Source organism: Zerene cesonia, chromosome 13 (assembly GCF_012273895.1).
Source record: "Zerene cesonia ecotype Mississippi chromosome 13, Zerene_cesonia_1.1, whole genome shotgun sequence".
Taxonomy (NCBI): Eukaryota; Metazoa; Arthropoda; class Insecta; order Lepidoptera; family Pieridae; genus Zerene; species Zerene cesonia.
Window position 1 is genome coordinate 8,712,895 of NC_052114.1, and position 19,474 is coordinate 8,732,368.

Sequence of the window (19,474 nt, forward strand, 5' to 3'; positions counted from 1 at the left end):
TGTGAGGGTGTGGTAACTTCCCCGGTGCGAGCTTGACCCAATTTTGTGCCGAAGCAGTGCTCGACTCCCACTCTAAAATGTATGTATTACTATGATATGACTTTAATTTGCTCACTATTTATTTGAATTTGTGCGCCTCTTGAAGTTCTGACATTTGCCGACACTACTATGGGTGCTACATGATTTGAGATAAAATTTTGATAAACATTATTGCATCCTACTAATATTATAAACACGAAAGTTTGTAAGTACGGATGGATGTATAGATATTTGTTACTCTTTCACAAGATAACAGCTTATCGTATCTGTGTGAAATTTGGTATAGAGATAGATTATAGTCTAGATTAGAACAAAGGCTACTTCTTATGCGGGTATCACACGAATGACGCCATGGATATTTTAACCTAATAAATATTGAAATTAATTAATTACGTGTAAACTTTGCATGATATTTTTGTGTATATGTAAACATTTAATATTAAATTATGTATGACAATCGAAATTGAATTATGCCGGTGAATTTGTGAAGTTGTTTACTAGAATTAAATTAATATGAATTGAACGGGAAAAATGTAGTCATTTGTTTTTATACATCTAGTTTAAGCTATGGAAACCAACTTTGCAAACATAAAGGTAATTGTTGTTTAGGACTTACAGAAAGAAGCATTTAAAGTTGTGTAATAATACTTTTAAACTTCATTTAAATTAACAGTAAAGTTTTGCCTCAGGCGCTTTTCTACCGTCATTATGTTGAAAGTCTTACAATACATAATATATTTGGGCAAATTGTCTTATATTCATTTAAATTACTTTTTATACACCCACACAGGTCCCTTAATAATTTCACATGTGTTTGACAATTAATTCTAGGTGAATGGACTTAACATACTAAAGAAAAATTATGTATTTTTCTCAAGATCTGATCCTACGTTTTGTAGGTACTCTAATGGCGACTTTAGCCTACAATGCTATCGAGATAAATGTGTAAATCCTGGAGTTCAAGGAGACAGCCCATCTAAGATGTTTTAACAATAACTCATTAACATGCTTTTGCGGCCGCAAATTAAAGAACATTAAAATGTTGCCAGATATAGCAATGTAAGTAACCTTATACCCTACGTAGGTAGACACCTATTCAGTAGATTGTCATTCTATGGTGTACCATGTACCTTGTAGATAACCGATAACCTTGCTTGCCCTAACTCAGAGCTACGCATCAACAATTAAGCGCTATTATATAATTTTGAACACGTACTTATCTGAATATTTGAAATAAGAAAGATTTAGCCGTTCGTGTAAGTCTATAATGATTTTATCAGATGCTTCGTGAGGATTTCTGCTGACTATCGACGTACATCTTTTATTGGTTGGTAAATATTGCTTCTTTTAATAATTTGTGTAATTAACGAGATTAGGTATTTGAATCTATAACCAAAGTCGATTATAATTGCTTACATGATAGTACATACTGTATTTCTTACTGTTATAAACAATGTGTTGGGTAATAAGAAATGAGTTTTATCTTCTGTTTTTCACATCTGCTAACAACAACCAAAAACATAAAGCTAACATGAAAAAAACACGTTTGAATTATATTTCAAAAGCATATGAATTTTTAAATAAATTAAAATGTGTTGCCATAATATGAAACCGACAAAACCTAACTGCAATACATCAAAATAGTCATCCACAACCGACCTTGACAGCAAACACCCATTTTTCATTTGTACCGTCACGCCCCTACACAGGCTTTGGGAATAAAATCCATTTACACACCACCGTAAAGAATGCGACACGATAAATCGTCACACGTTGCATGACGGATAAAACGAAGTATCGGTACATATTACAATACAATTATGCGTAATCTATGCGTAAATGTCATTTAATGAAAGTAATATTACGATCAATTTACATGTTTCTTTACAACTTCGTGGCATTAGAGATTTCACTTTATAAAACGTAATTTTATGCGCATTCTGTTTTTCCTGAAATAACATTTGTTTATTCATCCGAGATTTATTGCGGAATCGCTACAAACAAAATCATTAACCAGTTAATTCAACTAATGATCTGTCGTCTTAACCTACTTACATATTATCCTTTCCTTTAAATTATGGTTTATTTCCTCCACTGTTGTGTAAAATTGCTTGAAATTTTTATTTTTTTATCTTGAAGTGCAATCAAAGCTGCATACCATAGTCGTAATTTAATGAATATGATCCCGTTTAAGTTTTATAAAATTTGCATAATTTAAGTATTTTCAATGATAATCTTACAATTGTTATTCCAAACTTAAACCAAGAGTCATAACACGTATTACGCAATTGATCAACGCTTATAGAAGCAATGAATAAATGAATAATTTATCAGTTTTGTTCAGTGAATATCAATGTTATTTATCTAAATGGCTTGAATGTAGCGCAAAATTGTCATTCACGGTTGTGTAGGTTTGGTCGTTGCACTTGTATATTTATACCCGACATAACGAGAAGTCAAAATATTTTATTAATTGCGAATTAAAATATGTATCAATTTTACCACGATGTTTATATTAGTACTAAGCATTTTTAAAGTTTTAACAATTTTACTTTTATAGTTAGAATAATATAGGAAAAATTAAAAATACACTGAAATTTACGTATTGTCATATCATTAATAGGTAATTTAAATTTTAAATGTTTCTTTATGTCTTTTTGATTTATATGTGTTCACTATGTGGTTCGCTAGATGGTAAGCGATCACCACCGCCCATAAACATTTCTTATTAACTTCGAACAAATTCTGATATTCTAACTAATAATCTAACTTCCAATGAAATTCAAAACTTTCTGCAGAGCCACATAGCATTATATAGCACAAGCAATTTCGTAAAATTTCTCTGGAGACGGCATACGGTACCTTAAGATAAAATTTAGGTGTCTGGTAGTTTAAATTCAATACAGATGCAGAGTGCATTCGAGACTCAGTCCCTTAATACGGGGAGCTTTAACGGGGCAATATCGCACCGTCCGTGCGGTATAAATGTACCTACAGAGTGCAATAGGGTTACCACTTAAAACCTAGTACCGGCAGAGCTCTGAAAGGTTTATTTTAGTCTGAGTTGTTCTTAAAAGATCTATGAAACGTTCTGAGGGCTTTTCTTTCGTTTGTTTTTACGAGCTTTTTGTACTGTTCCTACCGTAAACCTAACTAGTTTAATGCGCTAATCTTTAATGTCCTCTAAGTTGCATTTTTGAAATGTACTCGTAACAGACGTATTCGAAAATGTGGTGTTTCATTGATGCCGCTTTGTTTCTTACAGAATTAACATTACAGGGTGTAACCTTCAAGAGCACTTCGGCTTCTTCAGCTCAATTCCGTATAATGCTTGACAAGTGCCCGAAAAACGGCACCTTAAAGGGGAAACTGAATTGTCCTTTCTTTAATCCCGGGGGTGTTCCACAATTGTGAACCGGCGACCCTATTCCGCGGGTGTGTGCGTGGCAGACGCGTTCCAGCTCGATCGATACCACCGTCTGCAGGCCTGCAGTGCGGGTTGACCTTGTGTATGCTCTCATTAGCTGAGCCTTGAAATTGAACGGAAAAAGTTTCCGCGGTTTGAGCGTTTAATGGCAATTCGATTAGGCCCGATGGTTTGTCGATGTTGGATTGGCCAATTAATGTACATTTGGTTTGTTTATTTTTGATTTTGTTTGTGTCTTGCCTTTTTGGGAATATGTTGCCTAGTGGAAACTAGGCAACATATTCCCAATTGATTTAGTTAATACAATAATGACAAAATACACATTGTTTTTGGGCGTAACAATTTAATATTTAAAATTAAGAACTCTAATTTATTATGAAAATAGTACATACCTAATATGGTGGTAATAATAGCCTAATTAGGTGGTACAATCGTAACATGATGTAAAAAATAGAATTATATGATCGTTGAACATAAAGGTCAATGGAAATTCGGCGTACCTATGAATATAAATATAACTAATTGAAGTCTTCCCTCTCTTAATATGTTGTAGCTCTAACCATGACCTCCATTTACTACTAGTTTAAACGAAAACAAATATAAATAAATAATACAGAATCGAATAAGTAATTGACAAGAACTTCATAATTTGTATGATTAAATATATAAGTTGTTTCGTAACTAAGCGTAATTCCTATTAAATATATATATATATATATATATATATATATATATATATATATTTGTACAAAAATGATCTTTATTATTAAGTGCCAGTTACTATTTTCACATTTTTTAGATTGTGTTGTGTAAAACGTAGGAAGATTTAAAAAAATTTCTTGAAGCATAAATAATGGCTGACAAAAAAAAAGACAACTAGAATTTTCTCCAATCTTTTCTTCCTTTATATGAGTATTTCTGATATAACAAACATTCAACAGAATCAATAAAACAATGCATAATTATTGTTTTAAATTATCGTATTTATACACAATGATATAATTATATATTCTACCATATGTAACATGAGTAATTCTAATAATTACATACTACCGCGTGTTAAAAAAACCGCGAATTGTATCGCAAAACGTGCGGAAGCTAACCAAATAATTTACTTTAGCGTCTATTAAATATTGAGTAACTGTATATTTGTAATAAAGTGAAAATCCTAGGCATAGCAATGATATAACAGCCTGGCTTCACGCCAGGAACTGATAGATGACTCGGTTTACCGTGGACATTAACTTGATGGTTTTGCTTATGAATGGAATAGTAAGAACGTAAATAGATGAGAGAGCCGCCCTCGATTTGTGTCGGTTACAAAAAAATATAGATTGTCTCGGTATTGTGTAAATATATGTGTGTAATTTGACTAAGGCTATGTCAATAAAAAAAAATTATACATAAATATAACATATGACTATCTTTATAAATAGAAATAGTAATGAGAGCAGCACAAACAATTCGGATTTTTTTAACGTTTATATAATGCATAAAGAAGAGAAAAATTGTGGACTGTTAGTTATGCGTAAAAATACAAAAAAGGAAAAACATCTGAAATAATAAACCATGACGAAATTGCTATTTTAAAGAAACTTATTAAAATAAAATAAATATAAATGTTTAGACGTAGGAGTGTTGAAATTAAATAGAATGAATGTTCATTTATTTATTATTTATTTTTTTAATAATTTTATGTACCAAACCATATAAAAAAAGAATGTAATGCAATGCAAATACAGAATATAGAAATATATATAGTACATAAGGCGACCTTATCGCTTATCAGCGATCTCTTCCACGCCGCCAAAGGTAGAGGATAAAGACAAATGAAAAAAATAAATGTTACGCGGGTGGCTATAAAAACTGAAGAAATAGATTTTACATACGATACATACATGAATGGGTAGAAAGCATATAATACATAAAATTAATTCATTCTTTCCTGTTTGAGAATTTTGTCTATCAAATAATTTTAAGAAATGAAATATAGTATTAAAATGATTCGGAAGACATCAATGTGTTGACGAAACAATACAAATTTGTGTACGTTTCCGTATGTTAATTAGGCCAATATGCAAATACTTACATGTACGAGTGTGGACATAGGCTAGCTCCACAATGGAGGCCACGTACACGGGAAATGCCATCGTAGCAGACAGGAAGGGTCTAGAAAAACCTTAACTTATATAGCTGTATACCTACCGGGTTGAAAATAATCTAGTGCGTTGTAAATATTAGAAGTTTATGGAGCATTATCTAAACTATAAAAATCTATGACTGGACTCCATTTTAATAGAGGCTGCTGTTTATACACCTTTTATATTTTGATGTTTGTGGCATTCGTGATGTCGTTCTTAGTGATGATAATATGGTGTCATTATGCTACTTATTAAACAACTCGAGCATAATGCTCAGTTATTTTTAATTTCCAATGTTAGGAATTGAATCTAAACGACTATTTCAAAAAGGTGTAACCATATTCTCTTCAAATCAAAGCCTTAAGAATGTTCGCGTATTTCCTATTATAGTACTCAAGATAATAGCAAAAAACAACATTGACAAGTGTGTTTATGTAAAACAATGGATCGGTCGCGCGTCGCTGGCTTCGATTACGCGACCTTGGCGACGGTTTCCGCGCTGACTCACGCCGCGCGACATTTGGGCGCAGATCTGCGCTTAGCTTTATGTAAATTAAACAGGTTGTTAAAAACCGTGCTTTTCTAAGAAATTATTTTATTCGTAATACCAGTCGGTGCTACGTGGTTTATCGTTTTGGGACTTTATTTGATTATAAACATGCCTTGTTTTGTATTTGAAATAATGTATCTTATTTTATAATTAAATAGCGTACGTGGTTTTGCAAATTCCTTTTATATAGAAAGTTATTGTTAGAAGTAGATATTGTCATGTATGTGTTAATAAGATCATATGATATTTTTAAAAGATAAGTGATATTTATTAATATAGAAGGGTTGCTATTGTAATGCTCTTAATATTTCACCAGGATTATTGTATTAAATTGTAATTAAGGTTGATATAATTATTAAATAATAACTCAACAAACTGTGGCTTTCCTATAAATTAACGGCTTTTATTGTTTAATTTCTGAGATAGAAAATTCATTCATAATTTGTTACTTATTCCGTGGCATTAACGTATATTTTATTGTGCATTTTGGTTTATTGGTGGAGCTATTAATATAAAGTAAATAAGTTATGTATTAGAGCTTACAGATTATATCTCGAATTTGGCCCAAGGGTAATTGTGAACGCATTTGTATTGCTTTTATTTGTATCATTTATTACTATTCTACTTTCAGCAATATACATACAAAATGCAATGTTATTAATTTTGCACGTATTTTCAAATGAAAGTAAATTGTGTATAAAAAAGCATTATTATTGATAAGTATTTTGTTTTATGTTATTCTGTATTATACACGACTACGTGGTCACTAGACTTATAGCATAAGTAATCTTGATCTATATTCATTTTAGTTATTTTATATTCATGTACGAATGGAAATATAATGAGTTCAAAATTAAACGAACAATATTTGAGACCTTGGAGTGATTTGAAGATCAGCGTCGTTTAAGTATAATTAGTTGATCTAAACGATTGTAGTTGTCGAAAATTTATAAACATCAATTTGCAGCAGTTTTGTTTACATTGTCACAATCATTATTTCAATTACTTTAAATATACGTAACACACTGCGCCCCGTGGCTTCACCCGCGTAAGCCTGTATTCCGTAGGAATATCGGGATGAAAATTTGCCTATGTATTATTCCAGCTGTCCAGCTATCTACCTACCAAATTTCAGTGCAATCGGTCCAGTAGTTTTCGCGTGAAAGAGAAACAAACGTACACACATCCTCACAAACTTTCGCAATTATAATATTAGTAGGACTAGTAGGATTAGGATATACATGTCCATAAATGTCATAATTACTAACTACGGGCATTTGGTGGTTTTAATTAGTCTATGAATTGATAATCTTCCCATGCGCACTTCTAGAAATTGCAATTACTTCATTGAAACTTTTCTATTGGAATATAATTTTGCAATTGATTGATACCTGGTGTTTGTATTATCTCAGATCTCATGTGTTTCTAAATAGATGTCCTAACTAAGATAGATTATGTGGATATGATAATTAATGATCGGCACTTTATAAGTTTTCGCAATTGATTGCAATGAATCACGCGTTATTTGAATTGAATGAGGGTGTATTAATATCTAATTAATTACGTATTTTCCGCCAGAAGTTGCTAATATGTTACGTATATATTCATAATAACACTTATGTACCTATATCTTAAATATCTGAAGGCTAGTATCGTGATATTTATTAATTTATAACACTATGTACAACTTAATATTTTGTGATAGTAAATATTACATATACGCCATTAAGTCAAACTTCATAATGGTAAAACAATTTCTCATAGATTTTGTCTTTAGGCTTGTTCCCTTTAGTATAATAACTGATCCAGATATTTCTTTGTTCAAAGAATAATTTGTTCATAAAAATTCAAACTATTGTCATACAGAAGCCACACATTTTTGAATTCTTATGAATATGTGCATATCTCTGTGTTAAACTTGTATAATATATGCACCGACCTAGTTAATTAAAATTTATCTTTTTCATATTATACTCCTTTTGTGAAGATATCTGTAGTAACGCCATTCAAGTAGATCATTTAGGTCACCTATTTTATTCTTATTGTTTTGTAAGTGGGACTTACGCTGCATAATAATCGTATTTTCTTTTAAGATTAGTTTTTAAGTACGTACGTATGTTAGTTGCCGTGTTATTAGACGGCCTATCAAGTATTATTGCTCATATTACTATCGAAACAATAATAAAGCCGGATTGCTAACTTTTTGATTTATTGTAATGATCTCCTAACACTGTTTATTCGTTATCGACGTAGGTATTTAGGGTACAAAATAATAGTTTAAAAAAACTAAAAAACACGCTTTTATCATATCTTGCAAATTGAAAAATGGAATAATTTCAAATTAGTGTATTGTCATCGGTCCTCAATAAATCTAGAAAGTTTGAACGAAATCTGGCCGTTTAAAGTGGGTCAAAATCGCGCCCAAAGAAGTCGGTTACAAACAAACAAACATACAAACAAACATACAAACAAACATACAAACATACAGATGAAGCTAATATAAAGCGTGTAAAAAATAAGTTTTGCGTTACATTCCACACTTTTTTATATTTTAATCAGTCGGCTAGTAAGTGTAAGATAAAATTATGTATATGCAAAAAATAACATGTTGGGATCGATATTGATAAATTGTCTTTAATCAAAGTGTATGTTAATACAATTATAGCAACTGAACATTTTAATCTTAACACTTATTTAAGTAAATCATAATTCAGCATGGCTATATTAAATTTAAAACGCGGTACTTTTTTAGCCATTTGTTATAGCCAATTCTAGCCAAATGGTCTGCAAAAACTTCAATGGGCAATCCGTTGTGAGGAATTATTGTTGTCCTGAGATAGTGCGGTGCCAATTCCTAAATTGCATTGTTCCCGGGATAATAATTTCGTGAACGTTTATTATCATGCAAATGTGAGATAACAATATAAAAAAATGTTGGCCAAATGCAGCCGAGATATATGTATGTTAGTGACATAACTTGTGGTCGTTTGTTTATTTTAATAATTATGCTTTTTTCTATTATGCAGCGCTTTCGAAAGAGGATTCTTTTGATTTGCGTCCAAATAGCTATTATATATATATATATAGTTCACTTTCTGGACATTTCTTTTTAGTTGTTAAGATAGATATGATCCCTTTTAAACTAGTAATATATCAGGGGTCACATACAAAATATATCATAGGTAGTATGTAAATTGGTGGATATATAAAAGGCAAAAACATTGAAATATATTTTCGACAAAATGAACATGACTAAGAATGATTGTTTTATCATTTAAATGGGCAAGGAATTTAGAATTAATTAATTGTTGGTGCTCATGATCCGTTTAGTTTTAATTTTTTTAAGGTCAATTAAATCTATTCAATATCAAGTCTTTTTTATAAAAGCGTATCAGGGTTTAATCACTTTGGATTAAATTCATTCCGAGTAAGTATAGGGGGAGGTATATAAAATTTAATAAAAATATATGCAACGTGAGCAATGCAATAAAAATACGTTATGCGTACATGCAATATGCGAACTTAACTCGTTAAGTTGAAAGCTATTTTCGTATACATGTTATGGAACATGTAGTGAGGTTGGAATTCGCTTATTGTATTGCCGAAGGGTGCCAACTGCGAAGCTACGTTTTCACAAACCCATATGAAGATTATTTGATGCTGTAGCTGTTCAAACGTATTACAATTGTTTTGAAACTGTTAGACTTTTTCTAAACAAAAAGAACAGTTGTATTTAGGTAACGGCTATTTCTAGATAGGAAGAAAGTGAAGGCGGAAGAATACTTGTATAATTATTTCTAACTAGTAATTCGCCATATTCGGTTCATATATGGCCAATGTCAGTCAGCGAAGTTGCAGTTTTCTAAAGGTGAAAGAACAAACAAACAAAAATACAAATTCTTCTTCTTTATAATATTAAAAGTGTAGATGTAGACCAAAGACAGAAACACCGTCAGAGTCAGAACTAGACATAATTTAAATAGGACCACATGTCAGGCACTAGATATCAAACGGAAAAAGAATCCTAAAAATCGGTACACCCAGTAAAAATTTATGAGGTACACAGACAAAAAATAAAGTCGAATTGATAACCTCTTCCTTTTTTGAAGTCGGACGAGAAACAACAACTCGATTCTAATCAATTTGTCTTCTATAACAACAAAGGTGTAGGTTACATATGTCATACGAATAAAAATAACGAGTCGATTGTTAGTGATTGCACATTCCGCATTACCCGCTAAAGGCCACCAACGACGCCAATTTTCCGTTCGACAGTTACAATGTGACCTGCTTAACCTCATGTCAGGTTACGACTTCCGAACAATATATGCATATCTGCATGCAAATACCACCGTTAGTTTTAATCTAGACGTACTGTTTATCATGACGTAGGTACCTAAGGGGCGCGTCTTTATGCTTATATATTTTTAATGAGTGGCCCCGCCTCGCTTTGCCTCCTTCTTGCCTATGAATCATATGTATAGTCTAAAGCTTTTAGGAAACAGAGATATCCAACGATGAAAGAATTTTTGAAATCGGTCGAATAGTTCTCGAGATAAGTTCGTTCAAACAAACTCTTCAGATGTATATTACTTGTATAGATATATATGAAAATAAATTAATAATAGTTTACAAGTATGATAAAAAAAAAATCTTGAATAGTTATTATTGGATCGCGACATAAATTTATATACTAGCAAAACTACTAAGCCAAATCAGCATTCAATGTAAATGTGGATCGCTGTAGTATTCCTATTACCACAGATAACATAATACTACACTAGAACTATTACGTATTATTCCTAGTTAATGCTAATATTTCATTGAGTGGCATTTACAAGTTGTATCGGAAATGCATTCGAATGTGTGAATACGTAAAACAATTGAAGTGTAAGACAAAAATTGATATATTATGGTAACCCCAATTCAAACCGATAAAGACAAAACTCGTAACTTCCTCTTGCGTGCCTTGAGAACGGTTATTGCGTACAATGATAGGAAGTAGATCATATATCACGATAATTAAAAGTTCTTGAAAAATTAAATTCGTTTTTGGGTTAGGTCGAATATGCATCCTTTTCGGATAAAAAGTGGAGGTTAATGATTTTGGTCTCGATTAAATTAAATCATTGTTGAGCAATAACTATTTAATTTAAGGTTGGGAAAGTCGGATGTTTTTGTGTGAGCTGTTTAAAATATTAAGTATAAAAACTAACTCACAGTCATCTCATTTACTTATTTTGAAAACGAAGTTTTTTTATCTCATCGTTTTTATCGAAATGTGTTTGAAATCTGCGTGTTTTTATATTGTTAGTTTAGTGATGCTAATATTTCGCAGTTTTCTTTGTTTAAGGAACGCAACCAATATATTTAGCAACCTCTGCAAGACTATTGCAATTTTATATTTCAACACTGATAAAAATCTCTCAAATAAGTTTCGGTTGTTTTTTGTGGATCACAATTGAATAGAATTCGATATATAAATATCGCTCAATTATTTTGAAACATTCATAACGGGTATAAAGAATTTATACTCGAGTTATTCCTGAACAATATTATCGATATTGACAATTAGTAATTAGTTAGTAATTAGTTAGTAAAAGCAGTGGTGGCTCAGTGGTGAGAACCTCGGACTTCAAAATCGATAAGTCGAGGTTCGAGACCGGGCGAGCGTGCAGGAAATAAATTGATTTTTCAATTTATCTGCAAATGTGGATAACATCACCACTGCTTAAAACGGTGAAGGAAAACATCGTGAGGAAACCGGCATGTCCAAGAATCATTAAAGTTCGATGACATGCGACATCTGCCAACCCGCACTTGGCCAGCGTGGTGGATTATGGCCTAAACCCTCATAGGAGGCCTGTGTCCCAGCAGTGGGAACATATATGGGCTGATGATGATGATGATGATGAATTAGTTAGTGGGTGGATAGGACAAGAGATTTACGTAAAAGTCACATTGCCTTATCCTTCTATTATAGAATTCGCCCTACATATTAGATTTTAATAATAATAACGTCATCAACGTTCTTCCTGTCAATAATAAAATTGCAAACATAACGAATGGAGTTTCACAAAGGCCTTATCGCTCTGCCATACAATGTAGGTTTGCAGCATGGTAAACTTTCGCTGACAGCCCGTAACAGATTCGCGGAATCTTACTTGACAATCGTGTCGTGTACCGTGAACTATTGTTGCGAGATATGCGCGAATGTTTATAAAGAATTTATTTGTAAACACAGTTTATAGACCACCTTTGAGAAAAGATTTAAACAGTAGGAAAAATTCGATCATTTTTAACGTGGAAAAGATCCGAGTACAAACCCCGCTTCATTATAGATTTGTTTCTAATCTTTTGTATTTTTATATGAAGCATGTTAATGTTATTGACGCTGGTAGAGAAAACCTTTAATTGCTCTCAGAAGACTGAATCAGTTAGCCCTCTATGCCTTTTCCTACTTGTGGGAAGCTGACCGCTGCTATTACCATAGAGATACTAAACACACTATTTAAAAGTTGCCAAACAATGCTATCTTTACCCCGATTAAGATATCTGCTAAAATGTCGCAATTTGCAGCCGATGGACTTGCGGGTTGAAGGGATTCACAGAACAGCGCTTTATTTCTTCACCTCGTGTTTCGTCCTTAATAAAAAGTTTCGAAAACATTTAACTAATTACGCATATCCTCAGCTCCTATTGTTTTAACAGTCCACCTTTTTAAATGAACCGTACGCTCCGCTATTCTGTATTGTGCTAGCATCTGTTATCAAGGGACTTCTATGTTTAGTAATCCCATTTGTAGGCCACACTCGTTACCTAGTTTCTAGACAAGAACTTTCCTCAGTTTTTGCCTACAACATAAAGTTATATGGTGAAAGTAACCTTGAATGAAAGTTTATGAAGATTGATGCTTATACGTAATATTAGTTCTTCACTTAAGCTCTTAAGCAAACAAAGTATGACCAATTTGTTAGGGGATTACGGATCGTAAGCATCATTATTGTTTAGATTGAAAGCTGCGATGGACGGTGTAATTATTTATATGGATTTACGCTTTTCCAATCTATTGTGTTTAGAAAAGATCTGAATTAGAAACGACCTTCACCCACCTCATCAATAGGTAAATGGATAGTAGAAAATCTATTGCGAGTGGGTGGTTAGTTATCTTATTTGTTGTAATAGGTAATCTTTTTTTACTTCAAAATAAAGATAAAAAAACGTGGAAGTTCCTGACTGTGATTTTGGGTTATTCATTCGGGATAAAAAGTGGTTTATATGTTATTCCAGTTGTCCAGCTGTCTACGTACTAAATTTATATGCAATCGGTTCAGTCGTTTTTGCGTGAAAGAGTAACAAAAACACACATCCTTACAAACTTTCGCATTTATAATATTAGCAGGAGTGGGATTATATGTATATGATCGATCGAGTAAAAATATAATACAAACTAATTATCATAACCTAACTAATATGAGTGATAATGATTCACATAATAAATAACGTTAAATAGCCCACTTTTTAAAAATACTTATGCATAAACAGGGTCACGGTTGAGAGCTGAACGACATAAAATAATTAAAGGTAATAAATAACCATTAAGTCGACAATTTATGACAATTTGATTCGATGATGCAGAGTAATTGAGATTTTATGAAGATAATTAAGGTTTAAGCCGATTAGAAAATATTTTATCCGTGGTTTGTGCATTTACCTTGTTATACCGTGAATTGCAAGCAAGACTTAAATTTAGATAAACTCGTATCACTAAAACCATTATATTGTTTAAGATATAATTAAACGTTTATTTATTACGTAGTTAATCTTTAATTAATTTATTATATATTTAAGGCACCGATATAATTACGTTATTGGCAATAAAGGTATACAATGAAATAACGTAAAGTCGGATATACAATGAGAGGTTATATGTATTCCCAATAAATCCTATCCTACTATCCTACTGATATTATAAATGCGAAAGTGTGTAAGGATGTGTGTGTGTGTGTGTGTGTTTGTTACTTTTTCATACAAAAACTACTGAACTGATTGTATTGAAATTTGGTACATAGACAGCTGGACAACTTGAATAACATATAGGCAATTTTTATCCCGATATGCCTACGGGATACGGACTTACGCGGGTGAAATCGCGGGGTGCAGCTAGTATACTATATTCGTTTATTGGAGGAGCTGTCAACCTACTAGAATATTTAGAATATTTCATTTCATTCTGACAGTGTTTAAGAGCTTTTCTTTCCAACTTATAAGAATTTAACGTGAGACAAAACACTTTCATTTTGACAAGCGTATCGACAAGCAAACAAGCGTTTCCTGTAAAGACGTTACAGATGGTGATGTAAAAACATTACATTCGCGATGGTTATACAACGCCGGTTGATGCCGTTATAATGACCGACAATAGAGCTAGTGTGGCACGGCCTTAATTCCCAAAATGGCGCTGTAATTTTTGATACCCAAAAACACGCGATGGCGTGTGTGAAATTAATATAACGGGTTGTGACCATTGCCTGGCCCACTGCGGGCTTTTGATTCCAATTGAGTTTTGGCAGAGCAGTGTCTATGCAAATAAATGATAGTTTGCTTTTAATTGGTGGCTTAACGAGATTCGTGTCGAGACATTTTTCGTAAATGATTTTGTAGGTTAGATTTTTTTAGGCAACTAATATGCTATTGCCATATATCTAATTGAATTGATAATAAAATTCAACAATGGAGAATGAATATTGTAAAAATCGTTCATTCAATCATATAATATTCATGGATGCCAGAAGATATTATGTGAATAATAGGCAGATTCTTTGGAATGATTACGACTGTTCGAATCTTCTGCTTTTGAGAGTCGAATTTTACTGCTTTTGGGGTGCGACGAGATTCCCTGCCAATTTCATCGATACAAAAACATTTGCATTTTATTTCAAATCAATTGTAAATGGTTTTAGTTTAGAATTAAACATTTTCATATCCATAAAAACAATAGGATTACGTTTATCGTAATTAGCTGTAGTGTTTCTGATTCTTTATATCAATTAAGGAATAAAATTGTATTATCCATAATTTATGTACTGATCGATAAAATAAATAAGAAACAGATATTGCACAATGTGTTTAGTAATCATGTGATAGTATCAAAATGTAAGTTCAATAAAATGTGGTTATTGAGGTTTGTAGACTAGGAATACTAACAATTGCTAATTTAAAACGAGTTTACAAAGTGGCTTGTTTCGTGTTTATATGCATGCACGTTTATAATAAACGTATTTAATATTAATACTCACCAAGTTATCAGGAAATCTTATAAAATACCTAATATAGACAATTTACTACTGAATAATTCAGCTATTGGGTATATCCAAGTTAATTAGTGTTTAATATATCCGCATACTTATTGTATTTTGTATTTATCTTGAAATCCAAAGATATGTTATAAAATAACAATATGAAATAACATGCCTATTTTGCGTGTGTTCGCCTCAAAAGGTACGTAATATGTGTGTTGGTAAAAAATATTTACCGTTAATTGAATCAAATATCGCATAGAATCGCCATTTACGCAACAGTTATATTTACTATGTATTTATCAAGGTTTGCAATTGCAACATGTATTTCCTTAAGTTAAATGACAAATTCTGAATATATCTCTAATTGAAGCACATTCTCTGGGAGCCGAGTAAATCAACAAACATTACATAACATCAAACGGCATTGTGCTCAGTTGGCGCGTTCACTAGTTAGGTCTCTCCGCTGTCTTGCATAGCTTTGATAAAATACTGCATGCAAATATAGGATTTATTCCAAAAAACATTAAGTGTAAATTTGACCAAACACAAACGGAAACACTAGGTGCAGTAAAGTTTCCGATTATGGAAATGAGTATAAAAGCTGTTACCAGAGACACTTGAAATTATGTCTCTTTATATAATTATTCAAGCTTCCGCTACAATTCTTAATATTAATACATTTTATTGCCATATTTGCCATTATTGGTATTAGTTTACGCTAAATCGTTTCCTTGTTAGGTTACTAATTACACACAAGTTACTGCTAGAGATAATACTATTCTCTTAAGAAGATTGATTAACGCATTGCTTCTGTTCAAACGATATAGTGTTTTTGTCGATTTATTCGTGTGTAGGAGCATAACGAATTAAAAACGAGATTTTTTAATCGGTTCTGTTAACTATAACTTTTTACATGAATAGATAGACTTTTATAGAAGTTATTGAAACATAAAAAACTGATAGTCTATAAATTTTCTCGTAAACTAAAAACATTATACACAAAGTATTACCATAAAACCGCAATAGTGGGTTAAGCGTGGGTTAAAAACCTACATTTCTTCTAATATTTCACATTTTAAGTTTCTTAGAAATGAAATATGTGTTTTTATGACAGGGCAAGTAAACGGGCAGATGGGCCACCTGATTGAATTAATTATTACTTTCATGCAAATATTAAAAAAAAAAACTAATATATATATATATATATATATATATATATATATATATATATATATATATATATATATATATATATATATATATATATATATATATATATATATATATATTATAATAGCTAGATAGCAATTGCGCTATCTTGTATTAACTTAAGGTACTGAATAAATTACATGAACTAATACTTATTTTAAATATAACATAATTATAACCATTGTATTTGTAAACATTCATTTGTCAACAAGTCTAATCATGAATATCTCACACTTAAACTTGCGTTGATACCAGTAAATATTGTATATAAAATAAACGCGTACATATAAATTTTAGCGTCGATTTTATATTTCAAGATCTTACAAATTCCGCAAAGTGCCGCTAGCAATCTTTATCTTTATGGAGTCAATATTTCCATGAAATTTGACTGCCCTTTATAGCCTATTATTGAGTTAAAATGTAATTTTATGCAAATCATATGCATGAAAGGACAAAGTAAAGTTATTGATACTTTAGAAATTTAGCAGTTCAAGGGCTATATATTGCGTTGAAGCGACTCTAATTTTACACTATACCTACTTGGTATTAAAAACTAACTAACTAAATAAGCTTTAGTCCTTATTTTGGTACTCTATCGTTAATATTTAATTACTCCTTAGTGTACATTTTATAATTATATTTTATGTTTTATACGATTTTAATCATAACATGATTTATAATTAATAAACAAACTACTCATTCAAAAACAAAAAAGTGTATAATATGAAATGTTTGCAACGCTCATGTCTAAAAACATACTAGACAAATTGTTAAGTGGAGTGTCACACGTTTGCGCCTTGGCGCGTCTTGCACTCAGACGAGAGCCTCTTCGGTGCAAGAAGATGCTTGTCTTGCGGAATCATTTGTTATCTTTATTTTTAACGCCAAAACTAGCTACCTGCTATGAAATAAAAGGGAATTTCAAAATTTAAACCTTTTTTTTTGTTCCCGTAAATTTTTGTAAGTACAAACTACTGTTTATCATGTGATTTTTAATGGCCTCTTTGACGATTGAAATATGTAAAATATTTGAACTTTTTAAACAAAATTCTTTATAAAATCTGTCTAAATATCTTTTATAAAACAAAATACAAGTATAATATAGTCATAGACTGCATTTGGGTCCCAAAATGGTCCCCAAGGTCTCCTTAACGTAAAATACGCTAAATGTCCAGAGTGGAGTAGGAAAATCGTTCTATTTGCAGTGCCGTATCGATAGCCATGATTACCGACTACGGTCTGTTTATTGCATAATGCCATTATTGAATATTGTTCACTTTATGGAGTATTGTGACAAATGAAATAATAAATATACGCCCACATGTATATGTATGGAGATATCGAAGCTGGAAATCGACGTTAGGGTTAGTGTTAATGCCTTTTTGTTATATAATGCTCCTATTTCCATGCAAGTTTCAGGTTAAATATATAATTAGGAAAGTGAGTAACAGCTCTGGTATAAGTCAAACCTCCTGCGATTATTTCAATATAGATTTTAGAAAATTGTCAAATCTCCGTATTTTAGGAACAGTTTAATTATTGGTTACTATAGTGGTGTGATATCGAACGAACTATATTATGCGCTGTCATTGTTTTTTATAATGAAATACTATTATATTATGAAATGCGCACTTGGCACAGGTGAAAACTATAAATACGAGAAAGTTTAGTACCTACTTAGGAATGGCCTCAGCCTTGTTATACCATTATCAGATTATATTATTTTAAGATATTAAACAATATCCATCTAATTCTCTTCCAATTATTATCATCTTGCTTCATATTGAGTTGGTTAATTTTGTTATATATATCGTACAGTATATATCAAATATACATATAACAATATACAGTTTATATAATTTTTTTATATTTTTCTTTTCCTTTATTGTTGTGTTGGATGTGTGTATGTTTTCTTTTGTAATATTATATTATATGTGTACTTTAACAAAACAACAAACGTTAATGAAATAATGGTTGTTACAGAGCATGCCGCCGCCCGTGTAAGGCATGAGCGGGCGCGGAGCGGGCGGGCAGCGCTGCCAGCTGATCTTGCAGCGTTGCCTTGCCATCCACCTCACCAAGCCGGGCAACGCGCCAGATGACTTCTGGATGTATGACTCTGGATATCTGCTGTTCCAGGTACGTTTGTTGCATAGATATGTTGTGTTACGTTATAAGCGGTAGCGATTGAATATCCATGAAGAAGATTCTATATTGTGTTTACTGACTATAAAGGATTATCTCTATAAAGGGTTATTCTTTAAGTATTTTATAACTTTTTGTTTCGTATACCTATTTATTATGCAGTTTACGATAATTAAATTGATTATTCAACGGATATTTTAACAAACAACAAAAAGGAAGTGCTTGCCAATTGACTTTAATTAAATTGTTTTATTTGCTTTTGCACTGATACACTACGAGTATTAATATCATATCAAAATGTCCGAATTGCGCTGGTAACTACCGATAGTTATGTATGTCTACAGAGCTGTGATTTGCGTTCATAACGTCGGATAATCTTCATCTGAGTAAGTCCAACACCGAAATGATAGCCTGGATCTACTAATAGTTTTGCTCACTCGAGTTTCACATATTTTTACTGTATACATTTATAAAGCTATAAAATTAAAATTATACATATTTGTAGTGAGATATTAATCAAGCCATATTTCAACAAAGCATGCTCATCATTGGTTACGAAAAACGAACAAAGAAGAAATGCCTCTTTATGTATCATAATAGTTTGTGTATCTACATAAAACTTTTAAATAAATATTAATATACTTATTCAATAATTTCGTTG

General features: G+C 31.7%; 1 protein-coding gene across 2 annotated transcripts in view; it reads left to right on the forward strand.

The window, feature by feature from the left end:
* Positions 1-19,474, forward strand: part of LOC119831497 (serine/threonine-protein kinase DDB_G0283821) — a 134,055-nt gene that overhangs the window by 20,123 nt on the left and 94,458 nt on the right. For both annotated transcript variants that reach the window (XM_038354887.1, XM_038354888.1), the window contains exon 2: positions 18,652-18,807. In XM_038354887.1, the coding sequence (XP_038210815.1) occupies positions 18,676-18,807 (132 nt within the window). In that variant the 5' untranslated portion in view covers positions 18,652-18,675. The remainder of the gene's footprint in view (positions 1-18,651; positions 18,808-19,474) is intronic.